The sequence below is a fragment of the Sorex fumeus genome, unplaced genomic scaffold (assembly GCF_029834395.1).
Source record: "Sorex fumeus unplaced genomic scaffold, SorFum_2.1 ptg000265l, whole genome shotgun sequence".
NCBI classification, from domain to species: domain Eukaryota; kingdom Metazoa; phylum Chordata; class Mammalia; order Eulipotyphla; family Soricidae; genus Sorex; species Sorex fumeus.
Window position 1 is genome coordinate 25,053,620 of NW_026606322.1, and position 18,337 is coordinate 25,071,956.

Here is an 18,337-nt window from a genome sequence, read left to right on the forward strand (position 1 = left end):
ACAAGATTTTTAGCAAAGTCAGAATTTATATTACTGGCGCCAGAGCAATAGTGTAGTGTGTAGGACACTTGCCTTGCACATGGCCAACCCGGTTCGATCCACAGCATCTCATATGGTCCTCTGAGAATCTCCAGGAGTAACTCCTGAGCATTTCTGGGTGTGGTCTTAAAACAAACAAGCAAAACCCCTCAAAACAAAAAGAAAAATTCCCAGCCCTGGAGGGCATTAAGAAAAGGCTAAAGTCACCTGTAGCAAGTTCCTATCTTCAAAACATGTCTTTATAAGATTTTTATGAGACTTTAATCAGATGTTCTTCAAAAGATCTTGGATTTTGTTTCTATCATTTTTCTTCCTTCCCAGTATGTGTGTACTTCACACTTATTTGGAAGAAGTGACTTGTAATTGTCTTACTAATGTTACAATGTTTGTAAATTGAGGGGTTCAAAGAATCTGGTACCTTTAAAAAAAGCATTAACTGATCATACATGGTAACTGTCAAAGATAAGAAGAGAGATTGTAGGGAAAATACATCATTGGCTCCTTAATCATGATAAAATGACCCATGACCCATACAACATTATCACTACTCCTTAATAAATGGCTAACCAGTGCCTATCCCAAGTGGAAAATCCAAACAAACACAATAGTCATTATGAAGATTTTATTTGTTTGCATCTGGCCTTCCATCAAAACACTTGAAGGTAATATCAACAACAGCAATGAAAACCTGCCAAAAAGAAAGATGGGTAGTTACATAGTTCACACAACACTGAGGAGGAATATAGTGGCAATGGGTAAAAAGAGTTTGAAACAATGTCTTCTTTATTAAAGTTGAAAAACTGGCTAAGAAAACGGGGAGAGGGCTCAAAGGGCTGAAGCGGCATGCTTTGCATGGGGAAACCTTGGGTTTGATCCTAGCACTATATGCTCCCCAAGCCCCTGCCCCCAAAACCCAACAAACTAAAAATCAGCCCAAAACCATGTTTGATACCATGCCAAATATTTAAACTTATTTTGTAAATAGTGAGGAATCTACCAAAATCTTCAAACTAAACCGTTTCACATCTTTATTTTGAAACACGCTCTTTCTAAAGAAATAATAGGGAGTTAAACAATGTTTATGGTCTACCTTCTTCAGTGGTATGTGAACACCTAGAAAAGTGGGTTTTGTCAAATTTGTTCACTATTCTATCACCAGCATATTGCAGGCAATCAAACAATTTTTTTAATGAGGACCAAAGACTTGGTATAGGGGTTGAGGTACTTGCCTTGCATGTGGCCAACCTGGGTTCAATCCCTGATACCGTATATGGGTCACAAAGTCCTGCTGAGCACTGCTGGGTGTGGCTCAAAACAGAACTCAGAAAAATCTTTGTTGAATGAGAAAATGAATCCTGGCAATTGTGAGCAAGGGAGACACTCAGAGATGATGAATCAAGGCAGTCTATTCCTGTAAGGTGTGGCTAGGCTCTGGAGCCTAAATCTGAGATGCTGGGCATACATACACATAAAATCTGGGGCAAAAAAACTGGGTGAAATTGAGATTCGGCAGCTCACTGTGTTCTGTTTGTTGAGCAGTAATTGGCAAATAAAATTACATTCATTTCATAAATAAAATGGCTATTTCTGTATATCAGAATATAAATATTTAATATGAAATTGAATGCATGGAACTTTAAGCTAAGTATTTTTACATTTAAATATATTTCTATATCTGTATTAAACATTTATAAATATTGTAAAACTATCACCATAGTAATTCTAGTTAGCATCCATCACTCTACATAGTTAGAAATCAGCTTTTGTGAAAACATTTGGAATCTATTCTCTTTAAACATCCAGAGATATAACACAGTATTATTATTAATTATAGTCACCACACTGTACATTACACCCCAGGATTTATTTTACAGAGAAATTTGTTCATTTTTCCTTCTCTTCTCTTTGTTGCTATGGTGATGTCTAGGGGTCGTACTCTTGGTTGCAGTGCTCACACACACTGGGATGTGGGACTTCTCAGAAGGCATCCCATGTTGGGATGCAATGAATCACAACAGCACTTCTGGGAACCACACTTGTAATGTGAGGCAGTACAGGTAATAAGGAGGTTGAATTTATGGCCTCATGCATGCAAGATAGGAACTCTACCACTGAGTCACATCCCTGGGCCCAGAACTTTATGTCCTGTAAATCTTCCTTCACCCAGGGCTGGAGCGATAGTTCAACAGGTAGTTTCAATCCATAGCATCCCACATGGTGCCCTGAGTACTACCATGAGTAATTCCTGAGTGCAGAGCCAAAAGTAATTCCTGAACATTGCCAAGTATGACCCACAAACAAACAAACAAACAAAATCCCCTTCACCCAACTCATCTTCCATCCATCTCAGCTTCTGAAAACCACCAAACTGTTCCCTAATCTCTAAGTGTTGGGGTTTGTATTTTAAAATCCATATATAAGTGAGGTGATACATTTGTCTTGATCTGAACTTATTTTGCTTGGGGGAGCTTGCAAATGGCAAGAATTCATTCTTTCTTAGATCTGGATGATACTGCATTGTGTGAATATGCCACACTGCCTTTATCCAGCCGTCTACTGATGAACACTTGATGGTGGCTTCATGCCTTGGCCATTGTAAATAACACTACAATGAACATTAGGATGCAGATATATTTTTGAGTTGGCATTTTATTTTTCTTTTGATAAACATCTAGAACTGAATCATTTGGTAGCTTTATTTTTCACTCTTAGCAACTTCCTCCCCATTTATTGCCATTTGGTCCTGAGTTTTCCAAAAGTATGAAAAAAACAGAATTGTGTTCAGCCACTTACCATGATAATTTACTCTGATAATAAAAACTCGACCAAAACAGAATTATAAATTCAAGGTTGGAAGAGTAGCACTGCACCGTAGCACTGTCCTCCCATTGTTCATCGATTTGCTTGAGTGGGCACCAGTAACGTCTCCATTGTGAGACTTGTTGTTACTGTTTTTGGCATATCAAATATGCCACGGGTAACTTAAGCTAAAAATTTTCAGAAGCAGTGGAAATTAGATCATATAGATTCTCCATGTGCCACTTTGAAATTTAAAACCCTTTCTCCTTTTTTTTTTCATAATGGTGATCACCGATTTGTTGTGTTCCTTCAAGCAAATATAGTAGTCAGTCATATAAATTTACCAACAATTAAATTTTCTAATCCAACCTTGAGAAATTTGATACAAATTATCCTTTCCTTTGTTTGAAAATAGTGGTAGTGATTTTGTCATTGGCCAAATAATACTTCACTGTCTGGCTTATTTGTCCGAACCTTGACTCAATTCTGCCCCCTAGAGAAGAGTAACCAAAGTGGCAGTAACGAACTGCACGCACGGGTTTTAATTTTAATACTGGGTTTCAGAATTGTCACTTTTTAGTTTACATGCTTGTTTTCTTTGAAAGTGCTTTAGACTTTTATGATACAGGTAATAATTTTCCCATTTTAGGGGAAAATATCAACTGAAATTTTTTTATTTCAAGAGAGTAGTATATGAATGTCTCCCCTAAAATAAGTGGAATTAATTTGTGTTAAGACCTTATAATTTAGAGACACGCCCTCCAACTATAAATATTGGTTAACTACTATGTGATAGGCACCACTCTTGGGTTCCAGAAACACAAAGACAACTAAAATATGGATGTCAAATCATGATGCTAAACAATTTACATCTTTTTGTTTTTATTTGGGGCCCACACCTGGCAATACTCAGGTATAAGTTCTAGTTCTGCACTGAGGAATTACTCCTGACAGTGCTCAGGAGACCATATGGGGTGCCCTGGATCAAACTGGTTGACTGTATACAAGGCAAGTACCCTACCTGCTGTATTGTCTCTCCAGGGCCCCCTTTATCTTTTTCTTTTTTGTGTGTTTTTTGGGGGGCAATACCTGATGATGCTAAGTGCAGCTGCCTCTGCACTCTGGAATTACTCGTGGCAGTACTCAGGGAACCATATGGAATGCTGGGGATGGAACAGGGGTTAGCCATGTGTACAGCAAACACCCTACCTATTCTACTATCTCTCTGGCCCCAACGTTAAACAATTTAAATACATAAATTTTTGTCAAATACATCTCAGAAAGCTGGAGTAATTTAATAATGGCCAATAATAAATAATATGGCCTCATAAAACTAAAACTGAGTGCAGAAATCTGACCCCAGAGAAACCTGGGTGGCTGTAGAATGAAAATCATACGCTACCCCTATTCCTGCTTCTCGCACTCACATTGTCTCATTCACAAGTGCTGCACACACATACTATGTCAAGACCAGATTTGAAAGGGAAACAAAGGCCATGAGTCAGGATAGGAGCATGAGTCAGAGTGGATTCATGCCAGTGAGTTACTGTACTTTCCCAAACTTTGCTTCACTCACTTAGAAACTAACTAAAAAAAAAAAAAAAAAAAAAAAAAAACAGGCCCACCTTGGAGTGGGTAAGGATTATTTTAGGTAAAGCATTAAAGCACTCAGCATCATAGTTGACATTTTAATGATCAGTTCTCATTAAATGGTGGCCATTAGACATACCTTCACAATTATTTCTAATTGAAGAGCAAGGTTAGAGTCACAGCAATGATTTTTATTTAAGATTATTTGTGGGGTTGACGTGGAAGGGTGGGTGAAGATGTGTGGGTGGCTCTTTAAATATCTCTCTTCACAGTTTCCAGAATGATTTTATTTTATTAAAATAACCTTGATTCTTATTCTTCCCATAAAAGGGCAACAAAGCAGATCATGCTCTCAGCTAATATGCTAGAAGCCGTTGGAGGATGTTAGACACTATTTTGGGAAGCAGCCGAAGCAACCATCCAGTTCAGACTTGCAGCATCTGCATACACTCCTTGACCACCGCTGCCCCCCACTGGCCGGGTGCACCGTGTACCCGGACTCAAAAATCACAGCAGCGCCTGTAGTTGTGAGTTGGAAACCCAGTACTACTTAGGCCCTCTTTCAAACAAGCGGGGTCTGGAGGCCTCTCGGGCTTCTTCCTTCCTAGAACTCCTTTCCTCCACTTTCTTGCGGGCCCTTGTCTCCACCAAGAGCCCTTCTCTTTCTTTTCTTTCCTTTCTGCTTTCATGGCCCTGGAAGAGAAGGGTTTATGTAATAGAGTGTGATCTACAAAAAGGTGTAAGACCATAGGAATCTACAAAGAACTGCTTGGATTAATTTCTTTTTCCAAAATATATTTAACTAGATAGGTATAGGTTATAGAAATACAGACCAGGTGTCAAAACCAGAGCCTCACACATACAAGGTTCTACCACTAGCCATATCCCCTCCCCTCAAAATCCCCTCAAAATATATTTATGCCATACCTGGATCCAGAAAGGATTTAGTAAATCTCCTGAATCAGTAAAATTTTAAGTAATGACTTGAAGAGTTTTAAAATAAATCATTTTACTTCTGTTTTATTCCTGAAAAAGAATCATAACCTGTATCTAATCAGGAGGGAATATCAGAAAAAGAAGGTTAAGGAGCTTAGCCTGTACTCTCTCCCTATGGTTCCGCAAGCTCTGCCAGGGGGACCTTGAACCTTGAACACCTCTGGTTATGGCCCAAATGCCCCCATTCTCATACAAAGTAACCAGGAAGTTTGAGATTGTACAGTAAGTAGGGCATTTACCTTGAACATAGGAAACTTGGGTTCGATTCAGAGAGATGGCTCAAGTGGTGTGATGTGAACCAGACAAAACAAAACAAACCATAACCTGCCAGTCCTCCTGGAAGATCAATGTCATGAAAGATAGAAAAGACAGAGTGCTGAAGAAGAAAACAGATGAGAAGAACACGAGTACTGTTTCCAACAAACTGGAATCTCTCTCTAAAGAACATTATTGGGACAATAAGAAAAATGTATACATAAAGTCAACAGATTAGATAAATATTGCGTTGGTGCTGGTTTCCTGAGTTTAATAATCATTACTTATAGGGGCTGGAGCGATAGCACAGCGGTAGGGCGTTTGCCTTGCACGCAGCCAACATGGCCGAGCCGAGTTCGATTCTTCCGCCCCTCTCGGAGAGCCCGGCAAGCTACCGAGAGTATCTCACCCGCATGGCAGAGCCTGGCAAGCTCCCCATGATGTATTCAATATGCCAAACACAGTAACAACAAAGTCTCCAATGGAGACGTTACTGGACCCGCTCGAACAAATCGATGATCAACGGGAGGGCCTTTACCTTTACCTTACTGAGTTTATGGGAGAGAATATCTCGTACCCTTGTTTGGGAGTAGGAAAGAGAGAAAGAGTATTGGAAAACATGATAACACATGAAAAATTTGGAGGGAATCTAGATAATGAAATCATTATTTGTACTTTTTGCACAGTATTGTTGCAAATCTGAAAATATTTTTCTCTGGTAGGGAGGAGCTCCTGAATGGTGCTCAGAAGAGGTTGTGCTAAGGGTGCAGTGCTGCTTGGGCCTGGGGAGTTGAGAATGACTCCAGGTCACCCAACACTGTGGGGACCCCTCAAGCCCATAACTTTCAGTGCTTGGGGGCCTCTACAGCTACACCAAATGACTAGGGGGAACCACACAGTTCTGAGGATCAACCCAGGCAGGGAACCATGCAAGGCAAGTGCCTTAACCACTGTATTATCCATCTACATAATGAAATATTATGCAGCTGTTAGGAGAAATTAAGTCATGAAATTTGCTTATAAGTGGTTAGACATGGAGAGTATCATGCTAAGTGAAATGAGTCAGAAAGAGAGGGACAGACATAGAAGGACTGCACTCACTTGTGGAGTATAAAATAACATAACATGATGTGGGGAAAAAGGGACACTATTTCACTATTGGTGGGAATGTCCACTAGTCCAGCCTTTCTGGAAAACAATATGGACAGTCCTTCAAAAACTAGAAATTGAGCTTCCATATGACCCTGCAATACCACTTCTCAGAATATATCCCAAGGATGCAAAAAAGCACAGTATAAATGACATCTTTACCTATATGTTCATTGCAGCACTGTTCACAATAGCCAAAATCTGGAAACAACCCAAGTGCCCTAGAACAGATGACTGGTTAAAGAAACTTTGGTACATCTACACAGTGGAATACTATGCAGCTGTCAGAAAGATGAAGTCATGAACTTTGCTTATAAATGGATAGACACAGAGAGTATCATGCTAAGTGAAATGATTCAGAAAGAGAGGGACAGAATAGAAGGACTGTACTCATCTGTGGAGTATAAAACAACATAACGTGAGACTCACACCTAAAGATAGTAGATACACGGGACAGGTAGATTGCTCCATAGCTGGAAGCCTGCCTCATAAGCAAAGGGGAGAAGGCAGATGGAATAGAGAAGGGATCACTAAGAAAATAATGGCTGATCGATTGTGATGGGAGATGTGTGCAGAAAACAGATAAAGGACCAAATATGATGACCTCTCGGTGTCTGTATTGCAAACCATAATTCCCCAAAGTAGAGAGAGATTATGGGGAATAATGTCTGCCATGGAGGCAGGGGGAGGGTGGGAAAGGGGGATTATACTGGGAATACTGGTGGTGGGAAATCTACACTGGCGGAGGGATGGGTGTTTGATCATTGTGTGATTGTAACCCAAACATGAAAATCTGTAACTATCTCATGGTGATTCAATAAAATTTAAAAAAGAAAGAAAAGAAAGCAACTGGAAAAATCCTCTAAAATTTAATTTGATAACCATAACTATATTTCCAATAATTTATTGTATAAAAACAAATATATAACAATTGTCACTGTCACTGTCCTCCCATTGTTCATCGATTTGCTCGAGCAGGCCCAGTAATGTCTCCATTGGAGACTTTGTTGTTACTGTGTCTGGCATATCGAATACTTCACAGGGAGCTTGCCAGGCCCTGCCGTGCGGGCGAGATACTCTCGGTAGCTTGCCGGGCTCTCCGAGAGGGGCAGAGGAATCGAACTCGGGTGGGCCATGTCGGCTGCGTGCAAGGCAAACGCCCTACCCACTCTGCTATCGCTCCAACCTGTATAACAATTAATGAGAGCATATTTGTTTATTGTAGCATTGTCTGTAGTGTCCAATAACTGGAACACAAAGAATAATTTGTCAGAGAAATGATTGAGTAAATAATGATAGTCACACCATAAAAAAAAAATAACATAACATGAGACTGACACCCAAGGATACAAGATACAAGGGCCAGGAAGATTGCCAGGAGAAGGCAGTTGGAATAGAGAAGGGATCACTAAGAAAATGATGGTTGGAGGAATCGGTCAGAATGGGAGATGTGTGCTGAAAGTAGATAAAGGACCAAACATGATAACCTCTCAGTAACTGTATTGCAAATCACAATGCCCCAAAGTAGAGAGAAAGTATGGGGAATATTGTCTGCCATGGAGGCAGGGGAAGGGCGGGAAAGGTTGGGGGTTATACTGGGGAGATTGGTGGTGGAGAGTGTGCACTGGTGGAGGGATGGGTGTTTTATTATATGTGATTGTAACTCAAACATGAAAGCTTGTAACTATATCTCACAGTGATTTAATGAAATAAAAAAATTAAGTAAATTTAAAAACAATTTAATAATAAAAAAAAACACTGTACTATCTCTCTGGCTCCTGAAACTGTTTTTTTTTTTTTAATATAGCTTAAAGAACAGGTCTTACTCCAGTTTAAACACAAGAATGCAGACTGCGGGAGAGCCCTGAGTGTTCCCCGTTAGGTAGCAGACTGCAGGACAGTCCTAGCACCTACCTCTATTAGGCTGGAAGCTCAGACGCTCTGACAACAGGAGAGAGAAGCACTGAGCGCCCGTACCAGGCTACAGCAGTCTCAGGCCATAGCACAGTTTGATTGGCGGAATATAGTAAGGAATTGTTCCTGGGCTTTGAGTAAGACTTAAGAACATTCCTCTCTCTGCCAGAAAGACCAGAGACCCACAAAGGTATTTTGCTCACAGTCACATGAAAATCAGTTGATCTCTAGTTTATTACTTCAAGTATCTGGTTGGCATCATCTCTGGACTTTCTATTCTTTCCCTCACTTTATGCTGGTGTCTCCCCTGAGCTTAACTCAGACTCTCAAGAGACCTCTCAGTATTTGAACCAGGATCCTTGCTGCATCGCACCCAAAGAGATTCCTGAAAGAGCTTTTACAAAGAAAAGGCATATACAGGCCCAGGATGTCGCTCCATGGTAGAACATTTGCCTTGCATGTATAAGGACCTGGATTCAGGGCCAGACATGGCCAACACCCACCCATATCTACACATACATAAAAGACAGTATAGCATCATAGGTCATTCTCTCCTGGTGTAAATATGAAAGGACAGAGTATCAGTGGCAATTTGTTTCTTCTTCATTATAATGAAATAAGGAATCACAACTCTTTTACTAAAGAGATGAGAGCAGTCTAAAGAACAAGAGAAAATCAGTAACAAAAATCCCAATTAAAGTCCTCCAGAAGTTCTTTCCTTGTCATATATCTTCAAAGAAATTGTAATGAAAAAATTTTGGCATGTCTGGGCTATCTAAAACTAAAGGTCATCTTTCAAAGATCTCAATACCAAGCTGTAAATGGAGAAGTTAGATAATATTCCCTTCCCAAACTTAGGGAGGATGAATCCCTCCCTTAGTTTTCTTTTATTAAAATTGCTCCTATATGGTATAATTCTTTTACCTACCAGAGAGACAGAGCGCTTGGTCTTAAAACACACTGTACGGTCAGAGGACTCCGAAAATACTGGAATTTTGGGATGGGATCTTCCTTTTGAATCCAATGGCTCCTTGAATGACTCATCCTTTGAGCATTTTCTAAAATCCCCCACATGGGTATGGCATCCAAATCCCTGATCTTCATGAGAATGCCTCCTAGAACGACTGTCAGATGATGGGATTCTGGAAAGCTCAGAAAACTGGAAAGACAAAATTTTTAAATTACAATATAGAGACTGTATTGTATTGGCATCAAGATGGAATACTATTAAATTAACAAAACAAATCTCATTTTGAACTGAAACTTTTATCTTCTGATTAATAAAACCTTTCTCCTTAAAGGCTACATTCTCCTTAAAGCCACAGAGTCATGCCTGGACTTAAATTCTCCCTAAATTCATAAAGTCATTCCTGGACTAAAATTTCTACCTATAATCTATTTTCCTGATTAATATTATAAGCCCAGACCATTCCTCTGAGCTTTTGTACACTCAACTTCTGTTCTTGGTATCCCCAAAGGCACTTGACCAGGCTTGTCCAAATGCCAATTCATTATCATTCCCTCTCAAGTCTGTTCAGGTGTCCCCTTACCAAGAAGAGGACACCACTGTTCACCAGGTTACTCTGACCCCCCTGTGATTCAAGCATCTCTGTCTTCATTCGATCTCTGAGTCCACAGATTCCTCTTCGATGTGTTTCTCAAAACCATCCATACTGCCAGGACCACTGCCAGGACCTTGTTTCTTTCATCAAGGTACACAGTAGCCCTTACTGGTAGCCCCAATCCCCTGTCTGACTTACTTTGTGTCAGCATTTACAACATTCACACGGTTAAAATTACAACCACAACCACATTCCACCACACCCGTTACCTCACTAATGACTGTTTTTTTGTTTGTTTGTTTTGCTTTTGTGTCACACCCAGGGATGCACAGGGGTTCTTCCCAGCTCATGCACTCAGGAATTACTCCTGGCAGTGCTCGGGGGGGATCATATGGGATGTTTGAAATCAAACCTCGGGGGCCAGCCGTTTGCAAGGCAAACACCCTCCCTGCTGTACTATCGCCCCAGTTTCACTAATGACTCTTGACTCAGTGGGGAAAACATGTCTCAGAAAGTTTTGCCTACTGCCTTGATTGAGTCTAGTTCCTTTCAGTTGCTCTTCTATTAGATGGTCCTACTTCTCCTTTATGATACTACTACAAATATAATTAGTAACTTAATCAATAATTAACTGATTGTATATCTCAGGCGGAAGGATTGTGTTTGGGGTTTAGGGGCCACATCTAGCTGTGTTCAAGGACCACTCCTGGTGGTGCTTGGGACACCCCATGTGATGCCAGGAATAGAACCAGGGATGGCCACAAGCAAGGTAAGTGTTTTACTCACAGTACTTTCTCTCCAACCCCAGTTTTGTGATTTTGCTATACATCTCTTCTCCATCAGATTATAAACTCATTCATGTTTTGTTCTCTGCTAGACTCCCAGGATTCACCTCACCCTATTCATAACAGGAATTCATTAAAATATACATGGGAGGGCGATACCACAGCAGGTAAGGCGTTTGCCTTGCATGAGGCCAACCCAGGTTAGATTCCTAGCAGCCCATATTTTCCCCTGAACACTGCCAGGGGTGGTTCCTGAGCACAGAGCCAGGAGTAACCCCTGTGCATCGCCAAGAGTGACCCCCAAAATATATATATGGCCCCTAACAAACCCCCTATATATATATATATATATATAGGCTGGAAAAATAGTACAGTGGATAAAGTGTTTGCCTTGCACAGAGCCAACCCGGGTTAGATTCCAACAACCGTGTATGGACCTCAATACCTGCCAAGGGTGATCTTTGAGTGCAGAGCTAGGAATAAGTTCTGAGCACTTCTGGGCATGCCCCCCCCCAAAAAAATACAAAATAAGTAATAAACAAATGAAGATATACAAATGAAGATATATTCATATTACATCAAGGGTAGCAGATAGCACAAAGGTCGGGGGCACATACCTGAGTCTGAACCCCACAACCACAAGTCCTTCCCCCAAGAACTGCCCCAGGTGTGGTCCTGGTGGTTCCTAGCACTGCGGGGTGCAAGCAGCTCCAACATTCTTGGACTTGCTTGGACTGTCCAATCTGGTTGGTAAAATATTGTTAGAAGTGGCCCCTAGCAAGCCCTCTGAACAGTTTCAGAGGATCCCCCAAAGTGCATGTTAAATGAGTGAATGTATACAGAATGAAATAAAAATATCAAATGAGGAGGATGAAGAGATAGCAAATTCGGTAGGGTGTTTGTCTTGTGAGTGACCAACTCAAGTTTGATCCCGAGCACCTCAAATGGTCCACTAAGCCCTGTCAGAAGTGATTCCTGAGCACAGAGCGAGGAGGAAGTCCAAAGCACAGGGTGTGAGTGCAAAACCAAAGGGAAAAAAAAACAATGACAATTTTGGGGGGTTGCCTGCTCTTTGTTTTTGGTGGAGGGGTGGACCACACCAGTGGCTACTCAGTAGCACTCCCAGCTAAGTGCTCACTCTCAGGAGTGCAGTGGCAGAGAAAAATCCTGGGCCTATTAAGCTTTCTCCCTGCCTCATTGAGCTCTCTCTTACTAGGTAAGAGTTTTGGCTACAAGATAAATAAAATATAAACTCAAATATTTCCTTTCACCTAGTTTGTTTCCGTGTATGACTTTATGAGAAACAAGCTTAATAGAGCATTCTAGATGATTATGTGAAGGAGTTCCATGCTCAAATTTTTTACTCACTAGCAAGCTCTACTTTTGAAATTCTCTATGCCTTTCTAATTTCCCTCACAAGGGCATAATGATCCAATGCCTGAAGTAGCTTATTTCTAAAAAGTATGTGATCATTGCCACCACAGTCTTGAACTGGCCTTCCCCCACACTGAGAAGTGATCTCTGGCACCTGGAATGCATCTCTCACACTGAGTCCATGCGAGGCACCTTGGCACCAGGTTATAAAGCATGCAACATACACGGTTTTCATAGCAGTAACAACTCCATGCCACTTGGTTTACTGTGTCCAAGGATATCTTTATCATTGATCTAGAATTCCACCTTGAAAACATAATGAAATTCCTCCTAAAGCCAGTAAAGATCTAACTGCGGGCAGAATGTGACTTATACAAACCTTGGAGTCATCCCAGAGAAGAGCAGAAGACACCTTTCAAGTATATATCCCTCACATCACCTCTAGTCCATCAGCCTCTCCCTTTCCTCTTTTCTCCTCTACCCCCAGCCCCTGCCTAGGAGTTTCTGTCGAGTAATCAATGGTTTGTCCTTATTCAAAGTGTCTGTTCCCTGTGTATGTGGTTTTTCTGATTTTGTTTGTTTGGGGGCCATACCAGATGACTCTCAGGTCTTACTCCTGACTCTTCATTCCGGGTGATGCTCAGGATACAACATGTGATGCCATGGATCAAACCTGACTCACTCACCTGCAAAGGAAATACCCTGGGGCTAGAGCAATAGCACAGTGGGTAAGGCACTTGCCTTGCACACAGCCGACCCAGGTTCGATTCCCAGCATCCCATATGGTCCCCTGAGCACCGCCAGGAGTAATTCCTGAGTGCAGAGCCAAGAGTAGCCCCTGTGCATTGCCAGCAGTGACCCAAAAAGCAGCAATAATAATATATAATATATATTATAATATAATATATAATAATATCTCTCCAGTCCCTGTACATGTGATTTAAAACAATGTATTAGCTCTGACCAAATTCTGCTCATAATTTGTAGTTCTTAGAGTCAAAGAGAGATTACAAGGATTAAAGGCACACTTGCCTCATATCACATATGCTCCCTTGAGCACCACTGGGACAGAGTCTGCTGAGCACAGAGCCAGGTGCTGCACCTAAGCACCACCAGGTGTGACCCCAAAACCTTCCCAAACAATAATAAATAGTATTAAGTCTTAAGGAATTAAGCTAAAGAATTTCATGTGAGGAATTTTTTTCAGTATGGTCTAATGCTATCATCAGAGTAAAAGGATTTCAAAATTAGTCAACTATTCACATATGAGAACAGTTTCAGAAAAAATTAAGTGTTCAAATGGTAAAATGGCAGCTCCTTCACCAGAAATACTAGAAGAAACTCAATAGCATCCACTAGAGATCCATTAGGAAAATTAAAGGATATTTTAAACTATTTAGTAAAATGTTTTTTAAGTTAGAGAAGTGAATAAATCTGGCTTTGTCATACTATTACAGAGAAATCCATGTGAAACTGTCATCAATACCCTATTGTGACCCAGACCCATAATTAGCTAAACATGGGAATGTTATAGGAGAAGCTCTAGGTTCAAGATGCTCCAGGCCAAAGACACTTGGAACCTTCTCCAAGGGATCAATGCAAGGACTTGTCCTGTTCAACCAGAAGCTGCTAAATTAACAGACTGCAAAAAGAAAGAGTCTTAGAGTACACCTGGGGGTAGAATAGAAAACTTAAGACCTTCCTATGAGTAAGCGTTTCTTTTTATATTATTCTCATTGAATTCAAGGCAAAGCATAAACATTTTTAAATGGAGCGATAGCACAGCGGTAGGGCGTTTGCCTTGTACGCGGCCCGCCTGGCCCACCAGGTTTCTGATTCCTCCGCCCCTCTCTGCAGTGTCCGGCAAGCTACCGAGAGTACCTCACCTGCTAGGCAAAGCCTGGCAAGCTCCTCATGACATATTTGATATGCTAAACACAGTAACAACAAGTCTCACAACGGAGACATTACTGGGCCCACTCGAGCAAATCGATGAACAAGGGGAGACAGTGCTACAGTGCTACAGGTGTTCACCTAGCTCTAAAATAAAATAATAATTGATGCATCTTAGAGTTATTTCATTCATTCATTCATCATCCTGTTAATCGTCGATTGCCTCGAGCAGGCCCCAGTAACGTCTCTTTCATCCTAGCCCTGAGATTATATTCAAGGCTTTTTAGGAGAATGAGACCCATCATTGTTACTGGTATTTGGCATATTTGGTGCGCCACAGGGAGTTTGCCAGACTCTGCCCCGTGCGACATCTTATCAAAACATCTTAGAGTTATGGAACGTGAAATATCTCACTTTACTAGTACACAGCTTTATGTGGCTAGAGGATGAAGAATAGGCCTTCCTTCAGGAATCTCTGCCAGGATTCTGCCCAAATTGTCCCTGGCTCCCAAGGTCTGTGCTGTCTCTATTGAACCAGATTGTCATTTTTATGCCATCAGTTGTCTTACTAAATAAGCACGCATTTTATCCATGTTAGTCTAATTGTTATGTAATTTATTGTTGACAGAACAGGCTGATTTTGACAAATGATCAAAGCCAGTATAAATAGAAAAGACTATCAATATTATAGAAAACACCCTTTAGAAATGTCATATGTAACGAAGTGTACTATTCCCCAATAGTGTTGGAAAAACAATGCAACACAAAAGTGGTTCTCTAAATAGAATTTTTAAAGTCTAAGTGAAGAAAATAATTATTTTAGGAACTATAATTCTTCCTTTGTTTTCTATGGCTCCAAAGGGATTTTTTAAGTAAATAACAAATCATATATTTTCTCTTTTATTCTTACATTTTAGAAATTGGAAATTAATCATACTCCTGATTCTCATAATATAAACACATCACTCAGTGTAGAACAAAAGGAATTGAAATGAGAGCGATAAGCAGGTGCTTCTTTTATATCATAACCATGAAAAACCAGCGCTAGAAGGGCTCCTGGAAATCATCCTATCTCACCCAACCCTTTTATCTCTCACTTGAAGAATCTGAAGTTCTAAGAGCCTCTGAAAGTTGTTGCCCTTTTGTCCCTGAGTTTCCATTTAGTAACAGATCTGTTTCCAATCAGTCTCAAAGAGGTGTCATTTATCAAACTTGCTCCTCACCACAGTTAATGAGGTTGCTTTACCCATTTCAATATCTTTCAGATATTATGTTGCTGGAAATTCTAGAGTTAAAATTAAAACAAAATGTCATTACTCTCAAACTTAAATGATCTAAGACTGGCAGCAGTAAAGGGTTTATGGATGTGCTCTCTGGTGGCTGGAATTCTACATGGCTTGTAATACGGAAAAGCTGTATGTGACTATGAAGCACAGACCACTGTGCCTCTGTGGAGTCTTCTAGCCTCTCAATAGATAAGAGCAAATCACTGCCAGGGCCCGCTGCTAAATCCACACCTGGTCACGCACACACACACTCATTCCCTTACAGCAACACCTCTTGCTAACTGGATTCAGGGTGTTGTACCTAGCTGATGGGAAAATAAGGTTGAAGGCAGGAGAATTTGGGGGCTCTCTCCCATTAGGAAACCAAATGGGAACCGTGAGCTATCAAAGGTAATAATATGTGGAATTGCTCGTTCCTTACAGGTCCCCAAAGAGTGGAGATTTTTTCAGGTTTTTAAAGGATTCACACATTGACCCACTTGGATACCACACAGACTGTAACATCAAGTTTTTTTTTCCTTAGGCTTGAATGAGAGTATCACGTAGCAGGAGTATTTCAGGTTTATTGGCCACTCTAATAGCAGTTTAAAATAGCTGAAGTTGGGTCAGAATATAGTATGAGACTAAGGCCCAGCTGGCCTAGGTTTCTCCACCATCACATATCCTTATAAATGGTCCCTGAGCATAGAGTTAGAAGTTAAGTTCTGAGGACAGTCAAAACAAACTAAAAAGCAAGCAAACAAACAAACAAAAAATATCATTATTGAAAATGAAGACTTCAATACCTAATAGTCAGGTTCCTGGAAGGACAAGAAATCCAGGGAATTCCCTAATCAGGGAATTTCTGTGGGTATTTTGTTGTTGTTGTTTTTGGTTTACAAATTCTGATTATCAGCCATAGAAAAATTTAGACCAAAGGACACTTGGAAAATTGTCTGAGGGTACCAGACGAATAGTACGGGGTTAAGACATTTGCCTTGCATGTGGCCAACCCCTGTTCAATCTTCAGTACTGCCTATGGTCCCCTGATCATAGGTCCTGGAGTAGGCCAGGAGCAGGACCAGGTGGGACCCCAAAACAAAAATAAATAAATAAAGTCTGACAGAAGCCCCCCTCTTCTAGTTCAGCTTTCCCCGGATCTGTGGTGGTAACTTACTGGACAGGGCAGGGAGGTTTTCCTGTAACCGGCGTCTTGTGATCTGCGACGGTGGTCCCGAAGTCCCCTCTCACTCTCTTCTACCCAGTTATGACCCCAGAAGCTGCTCATCCATTTGGCAAAAGAAACATCATCGTCATCATCGTCTTTGGGCTCCATATAAAGGTGATTAAAAATCTCCAAGGCCTGTCCCTAAATCTGGCAGAGAGAAATATCAATAAGGCAGACTTGAGGCAACCTGGCAGCTCCAGACACACACACACCAAAAAACAAAAACAAAAACAAAACGAAACGGGTCTTTTCAAATGATTTCAGATCCTGGATTCTTAAAGGAGAAAGATTTACTAAACAACCACTTCCCCATCAGGCAGCCTTCGGTAATGTCTATTTATAAATTGTGCAGCCCACACTCCCCTCTCTCCCCTCCCCCTGCCTTTTTAAATTGAGAGGCTCTTTAATCCTTCCAATGCTGGGGCTTGCGCCTCCCAGCCTAAGGGTGGAAAGCACAGTCCACTGCCTGGTTTTCCCTGTGCTTTGATGCCAGAGGCATGTGATGGCATCTCCAGCTGTCAATGATGATGGAGTATGACCTTCATAATCTGCCTGTCAGCTCCAGGCCAGCTCAGAAATGAGGCCACCTTCAAAGGGACAGATTGACCGCAGTCTGCAAGGTGACTGGCATTAGCATGTTATCTCTAGAGCTAGATATACTCCCAATAAATAAAATGAATGTTGATGTAGTAGAGACCTAGGTACAAATGTAAATGATGTACCTGTAAAATGTAAAACTCTTATCTGTGCATACTTCAAAGAATTTTGCTTGCTTTGTGGGTCACTTATAGTGGTGCTCAAGGGGGTACTTGGGGATCACTGGGACAATCAAAACAAATTTCTCCACAGGCAGTGCAACTGGAGAACTGATCCATACAATTGAGTTGGCGAGGAAGTGGGGTTTGAAAAGAAGGGAAATTGAAAGAGGAGGTAGGTACACTGCTGAGGGGAAGGTGTTAGAATTATGTGCATGAGAAACAATACAGTGAGTATTGTAAATTACAGAACTGATTCAATTTAAATACAAATTTAAAACTTCACATTTTTTTCAAAGGCAGGTCTCCTGCATGTAAAAGATGCACTCAGCAAAATGAGTTATCTCTCCCACCTTCATTGGAGGAATTTTTAACTACACACACACACACACACACACACACACACACACACACTTCGCAGGTGAAGACACCAAATATTTCCGGCACCCTAGTAAGTTATCTCCTTTTCCCCTCCCATCCATATTAGCTCCAAACAAAAAGAGTTACCACTATGAATTCTGGTTAGATTGCCTATTTTAAATTTCATTTGGGGGTAGAGAGAAGGTTCAATGAGCTGAATATTTGCACTGTATGCAGGAGCCCTGGGTTCAATCATGGTGCATTGTCCCAGAGCACCACGAGGAGCAACTTCTAAGCACCAAGCTAGGAGTAATCTCAGTACAACACACGCAGGCTCAAAAACACTGCACCGTAGCACTGTCCTCTCGTTGTT

At 41.0% G+C, this 18,337-nt stretch overlaps 1 protein-coding gene across 2 annotated transcripts; it reads right to left on the bottom strand.

The window, feature by feature from the left end:
• Positions 1–654: 654 nt before the first annotated feature.
• LNP1 (leukemia NUP98 fusion partner 1) lies at positions 655–17,196 on the bottom strand. Of its 2 annotated transcripts, none has more exons than XM_056109375.1 (3): positions 16,799–17,196; positions 9,671–9,901; positions 655–727 (listed from the first exon to the last, which is right to left on the bottom strand). In XM_056109375.1, the coding sequence occupies exons 1-3, from the start codon at positions 16,955–16,957 to the stop codon at positions 662–664; spliced, it is 456 nt and encodes a 151-aa protein (XP_055965350.1). In that variant the 5' UTR covers positions 16,958–17,196; the 3' UTR covers positions 655–661. The 2 variants fall into 2 exon arrangements, with proteins under 2 accessions (XP_055965350.1, XP_055965349.1); XM_056109374.1 differs by lacking the exon at positions 655–727 and adding an exon at positions 4,531–5,121 and having other exon boundaries at positions 16,799–17,194.
• Positions 17,197–18,337: the final 1,141 nt, after the last annotated feature.